Raw genomic sequence first — 20,077 nt, 5'->3', positions numbered from 1 at the left:
TCATGGCAAGGAACCAATCAGAAGTTAGCTGGTCGTGCTATGCTTTACAGCTCTGGGTGTGCTTTACTGACAAGTGCACAGCAATGACATGCAGAGCATAGCAACCACCCTGGGAGGGCCTATAGGCCATAACAACCAGTTGGCCAATCAACACAGGGCAAGACCTCCAAGCCAGGAGGCACACCAATCCTGAGCCTGTGCGTACCCCTAGACACTCCCCTTATGCTGCCCTACAAGATCTCTATGCAGCCCCTTCAAGCTGTCTTTGCTAGCCATCCACCATGCGGGTGGGTGAAAGACCCGAGCTAACATGGGGTTAGCTCGTTAAACAATAATAAAGCCTCATGCAGTTTGCAGCAAGCTTTCAAATCCACCTGGTGATTGGGGTGACCGTGGTCCTGGGCTGAGACCCTGGAGGCCTGAGTTTTCCGGGGGTCTAACACCTGTTACTGGTTTCTTTTCTGTCCCTTTCCCTTTTCTAGTCATTAACCAGTAATCCTAGGGTCATTCCCCCATATGTTGCTAGTACCTGAATCCTTTGTTGCAAATCCTGCTTCTGAAGTCACTCAAAATAAGATAATGTGTGGCTCTAAAACCCTAATTTGGAGCTTCTTTAAAAGCCTCTGTCCTTGATGACTTTGGGGGTGAGTGCTGGGGCTAAAACCAAGGGCTTCACACATACTAGGCAAGTGATCTAGTGCCAAGCCACATTGCCAGCCTCTGCAATGGTTTGATATGTTCTCCCACTGGCCTGCCAGACTACAATCTCTTGAGCTTTCCTGAAAGACCCCCACCCCCGGGCTGTAGCCTTTCTACTCTGGTCGGCAGCTGGCGGGGCGCGCGAATACATCCTTCCCTCCTTAGCACTTCCCTCCTTAGCACTTCCCTCCTTAGCACCCTCCCCGACCTTTTGATCTCTGCAGCTGCTGGCCCTCACTCCCCGCCCCACGCAAGGCCAACCCCCGCCGGATCGCTCGGTCCCAAGGCCAGCCATCTGGACCGGCAGGAGATAAGGCCATTTCGCCTGGCTATTAAACCTTGAGAAAATGCTGATTTGATGCTTTTCGCTTCTGTACTATGCCTGTTTTCCCTTATAAAAGGACCCTCCTTCCGGGGCTCGGGGCTTGGCAAAACAGAAGCTAAGCCCCGGATATCCGTGTTATTAATAAATCCTCTTGTTCTTACATCCAAAGTTCGTGGTTTCGCTGATTCCTGGGTGTGGGTCTTCTTCCACGAAAGAACCTCTCCGGGGGTCTTTCATTTGGGGGCTCGGTCCGGGATCGAGACCCCCGCCCAGGGACCACCGACCCACATTTGGGAGGTAAGTGTTATGTGGATCCACTGTCTTGTCTCGTCTGGTCCTGTCTTTCTGTCTGAAACCATTTCATGAACTGCGCGCCCGCGTTGGTAGTACACAGCTGCGTACATTTGTATTTGACGGGTTCGGACTCCCGACCCTGGCTCCAGGAGACGTCCTGGTAGCGATTGAAGCATTAGTGGGCTCACCTTTGTACTTTTGTTTTTGAGCTGAGATCTATGACTGGACAGCTTCCCAACCTCTTTGGAGAGGGTCCTCGGCTTGAAGGATTTGCAATCCTTACCGGGGACGAAGAAGGCTGGCCCCCTTCTTCAACCCCTCTCAAATCTTACTATCGACTCTGTGTCGAAACCGCGCAGCGAAAGCCTGTTCTGTTTTGCTTAGTCTTTGTATCATAACCATTATCTGTGTTCTACTAAGTCTAGAAACTATGGGACAAACTATCACCACTCCCTTGTCCCTAACACTCTCACACTGGAGAGATGTGCAGGATTATGCTCATAACCAATCTGTTGATGTGCGTAAACGCAAATGGATTACTCTTTGTTCCTCAGAATGGCCAGCCTTTGACGTTGGCTGGCCGCGAGATGGTACCTTTAACCTCCAAACTATATTTCAGGTGAAAGAGAAGACTATGGATCCTGGACCACAGGGGCATCCCGACCAGGTGGCATACATAGTCACTTGGGAGGCCTTGGTTCAGGACCCCCCCCCTGGATACGTCCTTTCCTACACCCCAAGGGCTCCCCCTTCCTTCCTCCCTCTAACCGCTCCAACCGGCCCATTCCCTCAACCCCTAGCCTTTCCAATCCCCAGCTCCCTCCCCACTCCAGCCTTTACCCTACAGCGGTAAAGGACGCTAAAGCTGAAGAGAAGAAGACGCCTGAGGTGCTTCCCCCGGGAGAAAACCTGTTGGCTGACCTATTGACTGAAGAACCCCCGCCATACCCGGCGCTGCCGCCCCCGCCAGAGGCAGAAGCGGCCCCCGCCGTCTCGGCAGAGACGGCTTCAGCTCCCCCACCTGACCCTTCCCCAATGGCTCACCGACTAAGAGGTCGTAGGGAGCAGCCCGCTCCAGATTCAACCGCTTTGCCCCTCCGAACTGGACCGAATGGCCAACCTCAATATTGGCCATTCTCAGCATCGGACCTCTATAACTGGAAAAATAATAATCCTTCCTTCTCTGCAGACCCTGTGAGGCTGACATCTCTCATAGAGTCGGTACTCACAACTCACCAACCTACCTGGGATGATTGTGAGCAGATTTTGCAGGTTCTTTTAACCTCGGAGGAGAAACAGCGTGTTCTACTAGAGGCACGAAAGAATGTCCCAGGAGCCAACGGGCAGCCCACCCAGCTGCCCAATGAAATCGATGCGGCTTGCCCTCTTGAAAGACCTGAATGGGATTTTACTACTGAAGCAGGTAGGACCCATCTGCGTCTCTATCGCCAGTTGCTGGTAGCGGGTCTCCGGGGGGCAGGACGCCGACCTACCAATTTGGCCCAGGTAAAGCAGGTAATACAGGGGGCGGAGGAATCACCCGCCACTTTTCTAGAGAGACTAAAAGGAGCATATAGAATGTATACTCCCTATGATCCGGAAGATCCAGGGCAGGCCACCAGCGTTTCTATGTCCTTTATTTGGCAGTCAGCCCCGGACATAAGAAACAAGCTCCAAAGGCTAGAAAATTTACAAGGATATACGCTCCAAGACTTGTTAAAGGAAGCAGAACGTATTTTTAATAAGAGAGAGACACAGACAGAAAGAGAAGAACGTTGGAGAAAGGAAGCCCAGGAGAGAGAGGAAAGACTGAGAAAAGAAGCAGAGGAGAAAGAGGCTGCAAGAGACCGTAAGCGGAATAGAGAGATGAGCAGGCTATTGGCCACAGTAGTGACAGGTCAGAGACAGAATAGGCAGAGGGATGGCAGAAGGGGGCCCCACCTGGACAGGGATCAATGCGCTTACTGCAAAGAAAAAGGACATTGGGCAAAAGAATGCCCTAAGAACCCCCGGGCCAAGCCTCCACGGCCAAGAACCTCTGACCTTCTAAACCTAGAAGATTAGAGAAGTCAGGGCCAGGAGCCCCCCCCTGAGCCCAGGATAACACTGCAAGTCGGGGGGCATCCGGTCACCTTCCTAGTAGATACAGGGGCACAACATTCCGTTCTGAATCGGTCACCCGGACCCCTGAGTCACCGGACTGCATGGGTACAGGGAGCTACAGGCGGAAAGCAGTACCATTGGACTACAAATCGGCAGCTCCAGCTCGCGACCGGTAAGGTTATGCATTCTTTCCTCCATGTGCCAGATTGCCCCTACCCCTTACTAGGACGGGACCTATTGACCAAATTAAAAGCTCAAATACACTTTGAGAGGTCAGAAGTCAAAGTCACAGGGCCAGAGGGAATTCCCCTTACCATCTTGACAATGTCCATAGAAGATGAATACAGACTCCATGAAAAGAGGACTAATTCGAACAATCAGGAAACCCTTGATCACTGGCTTGCGGAATTTCCCCAAGCCTGGGCTGAAACAGGAGGAATGGGCCTTGCCATCAACCAGGCCCCAATTATAGTAACCTTAAAAGCTGCCATCCTTCCTGCATCCGTCAGACAGTATCCAATGCCTAAAGAAGCCCGCGAAGGAATTCGGCCACATATTAAAAGGTTACTTGAACAAGGGATTCTGGTGCCCTGTAAATCTCCTTGGAATACACCTTTGTTGCCCGTCAGGAAGCCAGGAACCAATGACTATAGGCCAGTACAGGATCTGAGGGAGGTCAATAAAAGGATAGAGGACATACACCCTACTGTCCCCAACCCTTATAATTTGCTGAGCGGATTGCCACCCAACTATACCTGGTATACAGTCTTAGATCTTAAAGATGCCTTCTTCTGCCTCCGCCTGCATCCCACCAGCCAACCTATATTTGCCTTTGAATGGCAGGATGCCGACCTTGGAATCTCTGGGCAGCTAACTTGGACTAGGTTACCTCAAGGGTTTAAGAACAGCCCCACCCTTTTTGATGAAGCTTTACATCAGGATCTGGCAGGATTCCGGGTCCGGTACCCCGCGCTAATCCTCTTACAGTATGTAGATGACATCCTCCTGGCAGCCAAAACCAAGGAAGAATGCAAGGAAGGCACTCGAGCCCTCCTCCAGACTCTTGGGAGCCTAGGATACCGGGCATCCGCCAAGAAGGCCCAGATATGTCAGAAACAGGTGACCTATTTAGGATACAAGATAAAGGATGGACGGCGATGGCTAACGGAAGCCCGTATGCGAGCCATCTTAGACATTCCCACCCCACAAAATCCCCGCCAACTGAGAGAGTTCTTGGGAACGGCAGGCTTCTGCCGCCTATGGATCCCCGGGTTTGCCGAAATGGCGGCTCCCCTCTACCCCCTCACTCGGCCAGGGGTTGCTTTTAAATGGGAAGAGCCCCAAAAGAAAGCCTTCACCAACATCAAAAAGGCTCTCCTTGAATCACCAGCCCTGGGTCTACCGGACTTAGCTAAGCCATTTGAACTCTTTATAGATGAGAAAGGAGGCTATGCCAAGGGAGTCCTCACCCAAAAACTGGGGCCTTGGAGAAGGCCCACTGCATACCTCTCCAAGAAATTGGATCCTGTAGCATCGGGATGGCCACCCTGTCTCCGAATGATTGCCGCCATAGCCCTGCTAGTAAAAGATTCTTACAAGCTAACCTTGGGGCAGCCTTTGACCATACATGCCCCTCATGCGGTTGAGGCAGTCATCAGACAGCCTCCAGACAGATGGCTCACTAATGCCCGAATGACTCATTACCAGACTATGCTGTTGGACAAAGACCGGGTCCACTTTGGGCCTCTGGTGACTCTGAATCCAGCCACCTTGCTCCCTCTCCCAGGGGAGCCAGAGGCTCATAATTGCTTACAGGTACTGGCTGAGGCCCATGGGGCGAGACCCGACCTGACTGACCAGCCTCTACCCAGCCCGGACCACATCTGGTTCACGGATGGAAGCAGCTTTTTGCATCAAGGAAAACGAAGGGCGGGCGCAGCAGTCACCACAGAGAATCAGGTCGTCTGGGCTCAGGCACTCCCTCCCGGAACCTCTGCGCAGAGGGCAGAGCTCATTGCCCTCACGCAGGCTCTAAAATTGGCAGAAGGTAAGAGGCTCACCGTGTACACAGACAGTCGTTATGCCTTTGCCACTGCCCATATACATGGAGAAATTTACAGACGGAGGGGGCTGCTTACCTCCGAAGGGAAAGACATTAAGAATAAGGAGGAAATCCTCGCTCTCCTAAGAGCTCTTCATCTGCCCTCCGCCTTAAGTATCATACATTGCCCCGGACATCAAAAAGGGGATTCTCTTGAAGCCAGGGGCAATCGGAGGGCAGACTTGGCTGCCCGAGAGGCGGCCCTGACCACAGACACCACTAGCCTCCTGGCTCTGGAGCCCACCAACGACCGTCCCTCCCCCTCATGGGACTATGAACAAAGAGACATCCAAACCCTAGAGAAATTGGGAGCCACAAAGGAACCAAACGGGGATTGGACTTATGAAGGAAAGACTGTCATCCCCTACCGGGTAACCAAGTACCTAGTGACATTTTTACATAAGATGACACATCTGAGCTCCAAGAAGATGCGGGAGCTCCTCGAACGAGAAGAGGAATTCAATTTCCTTTTGGGGAAGAATGACATTTTAAAACAGGTAACTGAACAATGTGATGCGTGCGCCCGAGTCAACGCATCCAGACTGAAGCTTCCTCCTGGGAACCGGGTCAGAGGCTACCGGCCCGGAACACATTGGGAGATAGATTTCACTGAGATTAAACCAGGTAAATATGGATACAAGTATCTATTAGTTTTTGTAGACACCTTTTCAGGATGGGTTGAAGCCTTTCCTACTAAACATGAAACAGCCAAGATCGTTACTAAGAAATTGCTTGAAGAAATCTTTCCACGTTATGGGATGCCTCAGGTACTGGGAACAGATAATGGGCCCGCCTTCACCTCCCAGATAAGTCAGTCAGTGGCCACCTTGTTGGGGATTGATTGGAAATTACATTGTGCTTACAGACCCCAAAGTTCAGGACAGGTAGAAAGGATGAATAGAACAATCAAGGAGACTTTAACAAAATTGTCGCTTGCAACTGGCAGTAGAGACTGGGTCCTCCTACTCCCCCTAGCCCTCTATCGTGCTCGCAACACCCCTGGGCCACATGGGCTCACACCTTTTGAAATCCTGCATGGAGTACCTACTCCTATCATTAACTTTCTTGATCAAGATGTCTCAGATTTTGCTAACTCCCCTTCTCTCCAAGCTCATTTACAGGCACTACAATTAGTACAACGGGAGATTTGGAAACCCCTTGCTCAAGCTTATAAAGACCAGAGGGACCATCCCACCATCCCCCATTCCTACCAGATCGGGGACACCGTTTGGGTCCGGCGTCACCAGGCCAAGAACCTTGAACCCCACTGGAAGGGACCCTACATCGTTTTGCTTACCACTCCCACCGCACTCAAAGTAGACGGCATTGCCGCTTGGATACATGCTTCACATGTAAAGCCAGCCCGACCCACCGATTCAGCCACTACATCAGAATGGACCGCACACCGCACTCAAAATCCTTTAAAGATAAGACTCTCTCGTACACCCTCCTGTTGATTGGTTGTCTGTTTACCCCCCATGTAGCAACTAACCCCCACAGGGTTTATAATATCACCTGGAAAATAGCCAATCTAGGGACCGGGGAAATAGCCAACCTCAGCACTTATATAGGGACTCTACATGATGGGTTCCCTCCTCTCTATGTCGACCTATGTGACTTAGTAGGGTCTGATTGGGATCCCTCTGACCAGGAACCATTCCCAGGGTACGGATGCCACCACCCTGGGGGAAGGATAGGGACAAGAAGCAAGGATTTTTATGTTTGTCCTGGCCATAGACCAACTCATGACTGCGGGGGGCCACAGGAAGGGTACTGTGCAAGCTGGGGATGTGAAACCACAGGGGAGGCTTACTGGAAACCCTCTTCCTCTTGGGATTTCATCACTCTCAAACGGAGGGAGATCCCAGGGTACACAGGGAAAGGACCATGGAGATGTGGGCAAAGAGCCTGCGGACCCTGTTATGATAGTGCCGGAGGGGGAGGTTTTCAAGGCGCCACCCCCGGAGGAAAATGCAACCCTCTCATCCTAAGGTTCACAGATGCTGGAAAAAGGACTACTTGGGATAGTCCTAAAGTCTGGGGACTCCGGCTGCACCGAGCAGGGAAAGATCCGGTGACCTTATTCTCCCTGTACAGACAAATTACTCCCCTAAGCCAACAATCAGTCGGGCCAAACACAGTAATAGCGGACCAGAGGGCCCCAACCCAATTCCAAGTCCCTGAACCCCCTACCGTTCCTAAAGCTATCACTCCTACCCCAGATGCTGTCATCTTCTCCCCCACCCCAGACGCCCTAAACATCGAGTTAACCAGAGACCCTCCAGGTACCGGAGATAGATTATTACAATTAATCCAAGGAGTTTACCAAGCCTTAAATTTTTCAGACCCCAACAAGACTCAGGAATGCTGGTTATGCCTAGTTTCCCGGCCCCCATATTATGAAGGCGTGGCAATACTGGGCAACTACTCCAACCAGACCTCAGCACCTACCAGTTGTGGAGCTGCTATGCAGCACAAGCTCACAATATCTGAGGTCTCAGGAAAGGGGCTATGCATAGGCAGGATCCCTCCCTCACATCAAGAATTATGTAACCAAGTAGAGCCATTATCTCAGGACAGCCGATACCTTGTTGCCCCTTATGGAACTTATTGGGCTTGCAGTACTGGGTTGACTCCCTGTGTCTCTACCACTGTTCTCAACACCACCATTGATTTTTGTATATTGATAGAACTTTGGCCCAAAGTCACATACCACCAACCTGAATATGTTTACAGCGTACTAGGGAAATCAACCCGATATAAGAGGGAGCCAATATCCCTTACCGTGGCCCTATTATTAGGAGGAATAACAGTGGGGGGCATAGCAGCCGGCATAGGGACCGGAACCGTTGCCCTACAGGGAATTAATCATTTTAAGCTTCTACAACAAGCCATGCACACGGACATCCAGGTCCTGGAAGAGTCAGTCAGTGCACTCGAGAAATCCTTAACATCACTCTCTGAGGTGGTCCTGCAGAACAGACGAGGATTAGATTTATTATTTTTACAGGAAGGGGGGCTATGTGCTGCCCTCAAGGAAGAATGCTGCTTTTATGCAGATCATACAGGAATAGTAAGGGACAGCATGGCCAAACTTAGGGAAAGGCTAAAACAGAGGCAACAGCTATTTGAGTCTCAACAAGGATGGTTCGAAGGATGGTTCGCTAAGTCCCCCTGGATCACTACTCTGGTATCTACTCTCATGGGACCTCTGATTATTCTATTATTAATCCTTATACTTGGTCCCTGCATTCTGAACAAGATAACTCAATTCATTAGAGAACGATTATCTGCCATACAAACCTTAGTTTTAACTCAACAATACCACCAGCTAAAGCAGATAGATCCAGAATATCCAGAGACCTCTGAATGAAAGATTCCATTCAGTAACAAGAGAAATGGGGGATGAAAGACCCCCACCCCCGGGCTGTAGCCTTTCTACTCTGGTCGGCAGCTGGCGGGGCGCGCGAATACATCCTTCCCTCCTTAGCACTTCCCTCCTTAGCACTTCCCTCCTTAGCACCCTCCCCGACCTTTTGATCTCTGCAGCTGCTGGCCCTCACTCCCCGCCCCACGCAAGGCCAACCCCCGCCGGATCGCTCGGTCCCAAGGCCAGCCATCTGGACCGGCAGGAGATAAGGCCATTTCGCCTGGCTATTAAACCTTGAGAAAATGCTGATTTGATGCTTTTCGCTTCTGTACTATGCCTGTTTTCCCTTATAAAAGGACCCTCCTTCCGGGGCTCGGGACTTGGCAAAACAGAAGCTAAGTCCCGGATATCCGTGTTATTAATAAATCCTCTTGTTCTTACATCCAAAGTTCGTGGTTTCGCTGATTCCTGGGTGTGGGTCTTCTTCCACGAAAGAACCTCTCCGGGGGTCTTTCATTCCTTTCTTATCACACATAGCTCCCAGACCATCCTTCCCCCTACAGACTTGTGCAGATGTGTCATTCTCCCTGTTCAAAATCATTTGCAATTACCCCAGGATCTAAGTGAGAACAAAAGCCCAAACTCGGGTAATCTAGCCCATAATGCTCATAGCTCTTGGCTCACAAAGCCCTTGAGTGTGGTGCCTGCTCCCAGCTGCTACATAGCCACAGACTGAAGTACTTAAAAGGGAGGATGAGAAAAACCATGTGAGATTAGACTTTTACCTTTATCCTACTTAAGAGAAGTTCAAAGTACTTCAGTACCCTTTCAAATTTACTGGAAATAGATTAGAAACAGCTTTGCTTCCCCAGGTCCTTCATTCCAGAGATAAGGCTTTTATCAGTTCAATTATAACAAAATTCCACGTATGAATGTCCTCCTATAGTTTTCTAGAACAGGATTTTAATGCCAGGAAGGAACTAAGCCACTGATTTTCCAATGGCTTTTGGATTGTGTTTAAACTCAGCCTATAGGCACTGTCATGATAAACCCATCACAAATGCACCCAGGAGGGAAGGAGGCAGTATCCTGTTTTGAACTGAACAACAAAAGAGGCCTCAGCTTTGCTCTGGATCTATCCAAAATAGGCCAGTTGTCAATCAGCAAGTTGTTTATCTTTGCTGAATTTCAGGGTTTTTTTTTTTTCATCTGTGAAGCAGATGGAAAAGATCTCTAAGATCTTTTGCCCTGACCTGAAGGGGCAGTTGCTGGGAACAAATGGGTAGACAGATCGATGCAAATGTTTGCATTCATTCCAAGGTTTTAATTAAATCAGTTCAAAGTCTACTTAATCTTTTAGTTCCCTAGTGATGATCAGTGGATGTAAACCCCTTGAGCCACTCCTTGCCCCCATTTCTCTAAGGGCCTTAAAGATGGAGATGCTATGCCCCACCCCCAGACTGCCCTGACTGCCTGGCACAGCCCCTAGAGGTAGGAGAGTGTCCAGGCCCCATCCTACAGAAAAAAAAAGCCCAAGATTAGGTGACAATATCCCACCAAACCCTGAGTTTGCCCTGAGATCACGCCACAAAATCCCCCCAACCCCAGGCCATCCTGAAAAGCTCCACCCCACCCCCAAGAAACCCTATTTAAAGCCTGCTCTCTTCTGAGTTCTTTGTTGCTTCTCTCCTGAGCAGAGGCAGACACCCTCTGTGTCTCTCCCAATAAATGTCTTGTGTGAGGTTTGTTTTGCAGTATGACTTTGTGGTATTCCTTGGTGCCTGGCTGCCAGGACACTTTTCCCTTCAGAGTTGTAACACTTAGAGTGAGTGTTACCCATCAGGGCATAAGCTGAAGTCAGCCGCACAGTCCTTGCTTCTTGAAAAAAATCCTTGCCTCTCCCCCTCTACCAGGACCTTCCTGGCCTTAAGTCTGGATGACTATAACATGCTTAATTTAGTCCTGGCCTCCTCCTGAGAAAAATAAATATTAAATGTGAACTGAAAACCACACATGTAATAATATTGGGATTAATGAGGTGCTGAATTGTATTCTTACTTTGCTGTTGTTGGCAAGTATGGTAGTCAGCTGAATTCCAAACTGTGGAACCATCTGCAAAACAGAAATGCTAGCCCGAAGCTTTACATTCTTCATGTGATGTTTACCTTGCTGAAGCATGTGTATAGTGTGGTCCCAGGATTTCTGGAAAACCTCCACCAGTAGCCCCTATGCTTGATCAGCCACAAAGAAAAGCAAAGGGGCAGGGGAGAGAAGTGAAAAAGGAAAGGGATAGAAATGGGGAAAAGAGCAAAAGGAAACGATTGTTCTCACCTGGCACCAGTAAAGGTAGCCAGGCAGAGTTGTCTGTCAGATCATTATTGATAACTAAAATGTAAACTCTCATTGGGTTCCAAAATCACCTGGTCCCCATGCAGTGCTCAAAGGGGATATGTATCAACCCTCATGGGTCCTTTTTCTTACATATTCATTCCGGGACTTCTGTGGAGAAAGTATTTTTAATCCCATTACACATGTCAACAAGCCATATTTTCGAAAAGTAAGTGACCTGGACGTGAAGGCTTGTGTCTCTAATGCAAGCAATAGGTAGGCTAGAGCAGAGGATTGCTCCAATCTTGAGGACAACCTAGACTACAAAGTAAGAGCTTGTCAAGACAGAAATAGGAGAGGGGAGAAAAAGGAAGAGCGGGGAGGGGAAGGGGGCAAGGAAAGAGGGTGGAGAAGAAAGAAGAGTAGAGGTGAGGAGAGATAAGGAGAGGATTGGAGAGGTGAGAAGAGACCAGTGAGTCATTCCAGTCACAGAGTTGGAAAGCCAGAGTTTAGAGTGAAAGACCCCCGGAGGCTCAGGCCCCCAGGATCTTGACCCAGGACTGTGGCAACCCCAATCACTAGGCAGAGGCGAAAGCTTGATGCAAACAGCAAGAGGCTTCATTGCAGTTGTTTAACGAGCTAACCCCATTAGCTCTGGCCTTTCATCCACCCACCATGGCAGATGGCTGGGGAAAAAGACCCTGAGAAGCCATGGGACAGAGATCTTATAGGACAGCTTAAGGGAAGTGTCTAGAGGTACGCACAGGCTCAGGATTGATGTGCCTCCTGGCTTGGAGGACTTGCCCTGTGTTGATTGACCAACTAGTTGTTATGGCCCATAGGCCCTCCCAGGGCGATTGCTATGCTCTGCATGTCATTGCTGTGCATTTGTCCCCAGAGGTGTAAAGCATAGCACCAGCTAACTTCTGATTGGTTCCTTGCCATGAGGCAGGCATCTGACCTCCTAGTGACCAAGGCAAGATCAGGCAAGCACGTGTTAGGCTGTTATGGCTGCCAAAATGGGGAGCTGGTCCCTTCAAGAGCAAGGCTTCCTGGCCCTGGCGCTGACTCTGGATCTAGTAATCAGTGCAAATATCACCCATTCGCACCCTTAGAAATTCAAGAATGCATGCTAAAATGTGCAGTTCCTATTGTGCCTTTTGGTAGATGAAACTGAAAATTGGAACTACACTTGTAAAAAGTAATTCATACTATGTGATAGACCCTTTTGAACATTTATACCATGTGACTATAATTTCACTTATATGACTCTTTCTGAAAATATTACCAGAGGTACAAATTATTGCTCGAGATTTATGCAAAAGATGCTTATTATTGTAATATTAGAACAGTGAAATGCTGTATACCCTGTCCCCTCTGCAGGGAATTAGCCTAGTCAGTACAGCAGAGGTCCAGTTAGGTCAACACAGAGACTTAATGTGTTGTGCATTCCCACCCTCTGAGTAGAGATGTGAAGTAACTGATACACATGGACCCTGAAGTAATAAAAGCTTCAGCTTAAGCCCACAGCTTGAGATCTGTACAATATCTATACAGAGGGATCTGGGGAGACGGCTCAGTGGTTATTAGCATTTGGTGTACTTGCAGAAGTCGTGGGTTCAGTTCTTAGCACCCACATGGTGGCTAACAATGGTAACTCCAAGTCCAGGGACTCCAGTGTCCTCTTCTGGCCTCCACAAGCATCAGACATGCCTGAGGTACACATATGTATACTCAGGTAAAATGCCCATACAGATAAAATAAAAACAAAAGCTATACAGATACATCAGGCAGATTGATTACAGAAGTAGATATTTCAGAGAGGGAGAATTAATCAAAGAAGAGATTGAGAGTGAAAAGATTGGCTTAGCAATAAAGCTTGAGGTTCTAAGAGAAACCACTGGTATAACATGATACAACACTAGAGATAGAAGGGCAGCGTTTGCGAAGGCAGAGAATTGCCTCTCCGATTGCTGCACAGGTGACTTTGCTGTGGTGTCTCATCTGTGATGGTTGATATTGATTGCCAATTTAACTGATGTAGAATCACTAAGGAGCAAAGTGTCTGGGTATGTCTGTGAGGGAAATTCTAGGTTAGCTAAGTTTAGATGGGAAGACCCACACTAAATGTGAGCAGTACCATTCAATGAGGTGGGGTCCTGGACAGAATAAAAAGTAGAAAGCAAGTTGAACACCAACATTTATCTCTGCTTCCTGTCTGTGGATTTAATGTGAGCAATTGCCTCAACCTCTTGGTTGCCATGATTGCCCTACCATGCTGCACTGTACCCTCAAACTGTGAGTCATAATGAACTCTTACGTTGCTTTTGTCCCATGTATTGTTATAACAAGGAGAAATGTAACTAATACACAGCCCAGCACAGAATATATCTAGTATGAACATGTTGCTGGTTGACTGACAGATGTAAGGACTGTCCACACTGACTCTTAGAATTTTTGCTTCTGTGTGCAGAGGCTGACTGAGACAGAGATCCTTTCCAAAGAGGGTGACCAAGGCTGGACTAGATCTCAGAGATACAGAAACCAACAAAGTACTGTGAGCCAAACTGATGGTTGCAAACCCATAAGGTGCCCTTTGCTTTTCTTCTAATACCCAAGAAGGACACCACAAGGGACTAGAATTTCTAAATGGACCTTACAACTTATACAATGTAGATATTCATATTATAGATATTTTCATCAGAATCCATAGATGGCAAGGCCTGGGATTTAAAGTTTATGGGTTTATAGTTCTTTCCTTCTTCTTCATTCTTCTCTGCTTCCTCCCCATCCTCCTTTTCTTTCGTCTTCTCTCTCCCTTCTTTCTTTCTTCTATCTTCAGGGCCTTGCCATGTAACCCAGACTGGCTTGAATTTATGATCCTCCTGCCTCAGGCTCTTGAGTGCTGGAATCACAGGGGTGTGCCATCAGGCCTCACTCCAGGTTTTAGCTCATATGGTACATTTTCCCCACTCTTTTCTGATATATTTAATCTTCTGAAACAAACTCTGTCCTCCCAACGTTCCTCCCGGCAGCTCAGCAGCCCACAGTTTTGGCTCTCTTCTGGCCACCTTTTATACATCACTCATCTGCCCTTAGCTGGTTTTTACACTACTCTCTTGGGTGAGATGTGAGTTCCACCATGCATGGCCAATTTTGTACTTCTTCTGGACACATGCAAAGAAAAATGTCATAGCAATGAAATAAATAATGCATAGAAGGACTTGTTAGTGGGGTGGATATAGTCTTTTTCTCTATTTTTTAATTTAAATTAGAAACAAGGTTGTTTTACATGTCAATCCCCATTCCCTCTCCCTCCTCTCCTCCCCTGCCTCTCACAAACACCCAGCCTATCCAATACCATTTTTGCTCCCCAGGGAGAGTGAGGCCTTCCATGGGGGGTGGACTTGAGAGTCTGTCATATCCTTTGGGATAGGGCCTAGGCCCTCCCCCATGTGTCTAGGCTGAGGGAGTATCCCTCCATGTGAAATGGGCTCCCAAAGTCCATTACTATGCTAGCAATAAATACTGATCTGCTACAAGAGGCCCCATAGATTTCCGAGGCCTCCTCACTGACACCCACATTCATGGGGTCTGGATCAGTTCTATGCTGGTTTCCCAGTGATCAGTCTGGGGGCCAAGAGCTCCCACTTGTTCAGGTCAGCTGTTTCTGTGGGTTTCGCCAGCCTGGTCTTGACCACTTTTCTCATCACTCCTCCTTCTCTGCAACTGGATTCCAGTTCAGTTCAGTGATTAGTTGTGGGTATCTGCTTTTACTTTCAACAGCTGCTGGATGAAGGCTCTAGGATGGCATATAAGTTAGTCATCAATCTCATTATCAGGGGAGGGCATTTAAGGTAGCCTCTCCACTGTCTCTTAGATGGTTAGTTGGTGTCATCCTTGTAGATATCTGGACGTTTCCCTAGTGCCTGATTTCTCTTTAAACCTATACTGGCTCCCTCTCTGATGGTATCTCTTATTTTGCTCTCCTCTGTTCTTCCCCCTACACAACCTTCCTGCTCCTTTATGTCCTCCTCAGGCCTCCTCTTCTCCTTTTCTCATTCTCCTAGTTCCCTCCCCAACATCTCCCCCCCCCACCCCGTGCTCCCAATTTGCTCAGGAGATCTTGTCCCTTTCCCCTTCTTCAGGGGACCATGTATGTCTCTCTCAGGGTCCTCCTTGTTTACTAGCTTCTCTGACAGTGTGGATGGTAGGCTGGTAATCCTTTGCTCTATGTCTAAAATCCATATAAGAGTGAGTGCATTCCATGTTTGTCTTTTTGTAACTGGGTTACCTCCCTCAGAATGGTTTCTTCTAGTTCCATCCATTTGTCTGAGAATTTCAAGATTCCATTGTTTTTCCTGCTGAGTAGTACTCCATTGTGTAAATGTACCAATGTAGGGGTGGATATAGTCTTAAGCAGGCATGCAAGATTTTAAAATTCTGCATATAAACAGCTTGTTTTTTCATAATAGAATGCATTGGTAACATCAGAAGAACATGTAAGAATGGCATATGCTAAAACTTTAAAATGGGTAGTGCGGTTACTGGGTTATGCATGACTTATTTTATTTTTACTTAATGTTTTTTTCTATGAACTTGAAAGCATTATTTCACACTTACAAAAAAAGAGAGTACTAAAATATGCTCATTTTTTCCCTACTGGGACTAACAAGTAAAAAAAAAAAAAACCATGCTGTGCACACATCTAACATCTATTAAATTTGGGTTGAAAAATAAATGGAATTGGCTTGGATGTTGCTAACGCCATCCATCTGGTTTAGCTGCACTGGATAAAAATCAGTAGATTTCATACTTTGGCCTTAGCTTGGATTGCCTGTACTTTTATTTAGCCTCAGAGAGAGAAATGAGCTGCACTGTATCTGCAAAACTGAGATGAAACTATCCTGATACAGGTTTCCAAAGGGAATACTTTTATAAGATGTGGCAAGTTAAAGTTAGCAAAGAAAATTCTGTTCTGTTCTTCATGAGTTCTCAAAAATAGCACATCGACACTAGACAGCCTCCCCCTCCAATTACAAAAGTACCTCCAGTTCTCATTTACAATAAGTGAACCTGAGTCCAACATTGATCAGTAAGCCAAATGTGATCAAAGGGGGTTTTGTTAGATTGCAATATAAGCAAGAATATACTACAACCTTTTATTTTTGTTAAGATGGCAGGAATTTTTTGTAGTGATATTTCTGCTCTCAATTTCACTTTAGTCTAATTTTATCTTCAGCATTGATGTATGAAGCTTTGCATTGTTTCTCTGCATGATGTTTAAATAAGATACATCCATTTTTTCTTACACTATTACTGGCATGATGATTTTAACTGTATCTGCTTCCTCATCTCTGCCTACATGGACAATGTAGATGCTTGTAGAAAATATAAGAACTAGCCTCAGCATACCTTACTCTTTATCTCTTTAATACAAGAAGCAGCACATGGGGGGTAGGGGAGAAAATGGCATTGCTGCAGGTGCTCCTGGAGAATAGCAGATTCATCTGGAAAGAAGGTGCTGCTAGAGTTGTCAGAACTTAACCTAGATAGAGTGCTACCATGCAAACAACTACATAAGACTATGGACAATAGAAAAGTTTAGAATAAAACAAAGCATATACAAGTCAATCTATTGCTACTGTTGATTTCTTGAGAAAATGCATTGGTCAAGAGTGTACTCCCATTACTGGACATCCAAGCCTCTTAGCTTTTGGAAATGAAGTAGTCCATCATTTCCCACAGACCATGAATGTTCATGAAGAGAAAAGAGAGTGTTATTTTGACAACAAATAATATATCAAGAACTCAAAAAGAATAGCACATGCAAATATAGGACAGACTGTATGTTATATCCCAAAACCTATCAACTACACAGCTGTACATGACATGGGCCATGAAGTTAAGCATGAAAATAATAAGCCTGCAAGAACTGTCACACTGTTAAAAACAAATCCTCCTACTTAGATACCACCAAATCCTCCCATGTCAAGCCAGGTTAGAATACTCCTAATAAAACTCAGGAACCTGTCAGATTCTCAAAAGTTCCTAAGGACTACATGCTAGTTCCACAAAGCTGGTAAGTCAGCATAGTCCACCCGGAAAGATTTCTCTAAATCACAGATACAGTACAAAGGGAAGAGGAAGTGGAGGTCAAGGTTGGACTGGTTGCCACCTTCACTTTCCACTATTGGATCAGTTGCTGCTAGCCCAACTCCACTTCTACCACCTCTACCACTACCTCATACAGTGGATTATGAAGATGAAGGCGTTTTAGTAGTTCAGTATCATGATCCATATACAGGTGGGGACCCTGTGGAAACCCTTGGGAATTATACCAAGAAAGTTGTTACAATATATGACTCTACAAGAGTCATAGATGAGCTATTTATTTAAGGAGAATATAGTCATTTATACTATAAAGAATGATAATAGCTGGCGTAAAAGGGGTCGGCAGTGGAATGACTGCTGCATCTATTATGCACTGTATCGATTAATTTTTCTGTTTTACTTTTTAAAAAAATCCTATTTTTGTTTTACTTTTAAGTAGGTTCTTTCTTACTATCACTTGTACTATGGGGCTATTGTGGCTAATGGAATAAATGGGCCCATGTCTTCAAGACATACTGTTTTATTGGTGTATTTGAAATGTCTGCTTATAAACATGAATCTTTGAGGCAGCTTGTGAATTGCTAAATAGCAATTTATACAAGAAGCTGTATAAAACTGATTATGCTTGTGTAGTTACACAGTGATAATTTTATAATCAACTTCAATATTCTAGGGGTGGAGTGGATTATATTGAACAAATCATGACTCAGGTTGTACATTAGTGCTAATGAATGTCGGACTAATATTGAAATCAATAAGAAATTATAAATCTTGGTGCTAGTCATACTTTTTATTTAGATTCTCATTTAAAATTGATTTGTAGATAGACATGATGACATGTACCTGTAATCTCAGTACTTGAAAGGCAGAAGCAGGAGGATCAGAGTTCAAGCCCAGCTTTGGCTACATAGTGAGATCAAAATTAGTTTTTACTACATGACATCCTATCTCAAACAAATAAATATCAACATCTACTATCTAAATGTTGTACAAGCATATATAAAAACATATGCATTGAGGACATGGAAAGATGCTGTGACTCAATTGGTATTAACTGTAGAAACATGAGGAGCTGAGTTTGGATCCACACACCCACATTAAAAAGTCACGTACAGCACCTCCAATCCTAGTGCTGGGGAGGCAGAAATGAAAGAATTCCTGGGGCTTGCTGGCCAGCAAGCCTAGCCAAACTTCTAAGTTCTGGGTACAGTGACAGACCCTGTATCACAAAATAAAGTGAGTGTAATCATTACTGGAAGTTCCCAACAAGACATCAATTCCCCCTTTGTTAGTAAAGGGAGTGGAGATACACCACTCTGGAGACAGTCTCAGAGAACAGCGTCTGCTTTATTGTACATGAGCAAACACTTCCATAGTGGAAGTATATTAACTGTGGTTGGTTAGCACACTACTTTAGATTGGATAGTGAGTGCTCATACCACCAAAGTCTCTATGCTGAAGAAGCACATAAAAGGAGATATAGAGAGTGCAGACTTGTCAACAGGCCAGCTACCAGCTACTCACACTAATTTAGAATTCAGTGTCCTTCTTCAGGAGCATGGTATTCCATGCTTCTTATTTAGAAGTGCAATATGCCATGTAGGCTGGCTTCCAGGTCATGCCTGCATTTTCTCCTACAGGTGAAAGTGAATGTTGAAGACACCAGACATTTATCTATCTCTGGTCTGCACACGTGCACACGCGCGTGCGTGCACACAGACACACACACACTTGCATATAAACACACACATATACATACATGCACATACAAAAATATATGACTTGAAATACACTTAAAAATCACAGCAGGTCAAATTAAGGCCATTTTTTCTGTAGGTGAGATTTTCTCAAGGAACAAGGGGCTGGAGAGGTGGCTCAGTGGTGAAGAGTACTTGTTCTTGCAGAGTCCAGGTTTGGTTCCCAGCACCCACTCTGTGGACAGTAACCATCAGCAACTCTAGTTCCAGGGAATCCAGTGCCCTATTCTGACCTCCTACCACATCAGATATGTACATGGTGCACATATAATACATGCAGACAAAACACTCACATACATAAAATAAAAAAAATCTTTTTAGAGTTCTCAAGGAATGCCAGAATAGCCCTTCAGTTTATGTTGGACTATTGTACATTAGTTCAGTGAAAGGCAATTATACATTATTTATATTGTAAAAATGGATGCATTATATTTGTGAGTAGGCACCATTTAATCCATTACCTAGCACTAACAATATATGATTTTAAAATAACTGGGGCAGAAGATAAGTTATGCATCAGTGAGCAGAGATATAACTAATGGATTTGCATAATTTTTGACATAATTGAAATAACACACACAGTCTGTCTCTTAATTGAAGGGAGGGTTAGAGGATTTGTTCTCATTCTTATGTGTAATTCTACACTGCTTAGGATATTAAATCAGAGCATTCAACTGTGAATTTCTCTATACTGAGGATTTCTTTGTATTATAGTTGTGTGCTGGGTATAAAAAAATCTTTTAATAGTGTATTGGATGGAGAGACTAGTATAAAACATTTGTTTCTGAAAATTAAAGATAGTCATTGCCACCAAATCCATATGCTGCTCCATATGCATGTTATCTTTGGTCTTTTCAAAGTACTAATGATCAGCTTGCTACCTTCTGCTTCTGCTTTTAATTTTTGAGATGAAGGCTTTAGCTTGGGTTGGCTTCACACTCCGAATAACAGAGAATGATCCTCTTGTCTGTGTCTCTTAAGTACTG

General features: G+C 46.0%; 1 protein-coding gene across 1 annotated transcript; it reads left to right on the top strand.

The window, feature by feature from the left end:
* The first annotated feature begins 2,949 nt into the window (after positions 1-2,949).
* LOC113837661 lies at positions 2,950-7,066 on the top strand. Its single transcript, XM_027432718.2, has 2 exons — positions 2,950-6,146; positions 6,633-7,066. Exons 1-2 carry the CDS (start codon positions 3,602-3,604, stop codon positions 6,977-6,979), a joined length of 2,892 nt encoding a protein of 963 aa, XP_027288519.1. The 5' UTR covers positions 2,950-3,601; the 3' UTR covers positions 6,980-7,066.
* Positions 7,067-20,077: the final 13,011 nt, after the last annotated feature.

Source organism: Cricetulus griseus, chromosome X (assembly GCF_003668045.3).
Source record: "Cricetulus griseus strain 17A/GY chromosome X, alternate assembly CriGri-PICRH-1.0, whole genome shotgun sequence".
Lineage (NCBI taxonomy): Eukaryota > Metazoa > Chordata > Mammalia > Rodentia > Cricetidae > Cricetulus > Cricetulus griseus.
Note: the sequence above shows the minus strand (reverse complement) of the source record. Positions and strands in the feature narration are given on the sequence as shown.

Excerpts from the sequence above, each read along its gene's own strand:
- LOC113837661 (XM_027432718.2), top strand. The coding sequence starts at position 3,602 with ATGCATTCTTTCCTCCATGTGCCAGATTGCCCCTACCCCTTACTAGGA. Across the intron at positions 6,147-6,632 it reads TTTCACTGAGATTAAACCAG|CTCATTTACAGGCACTACAA; the intron begins GTAAATATGGAT and ends CTTCTCTCCAAG.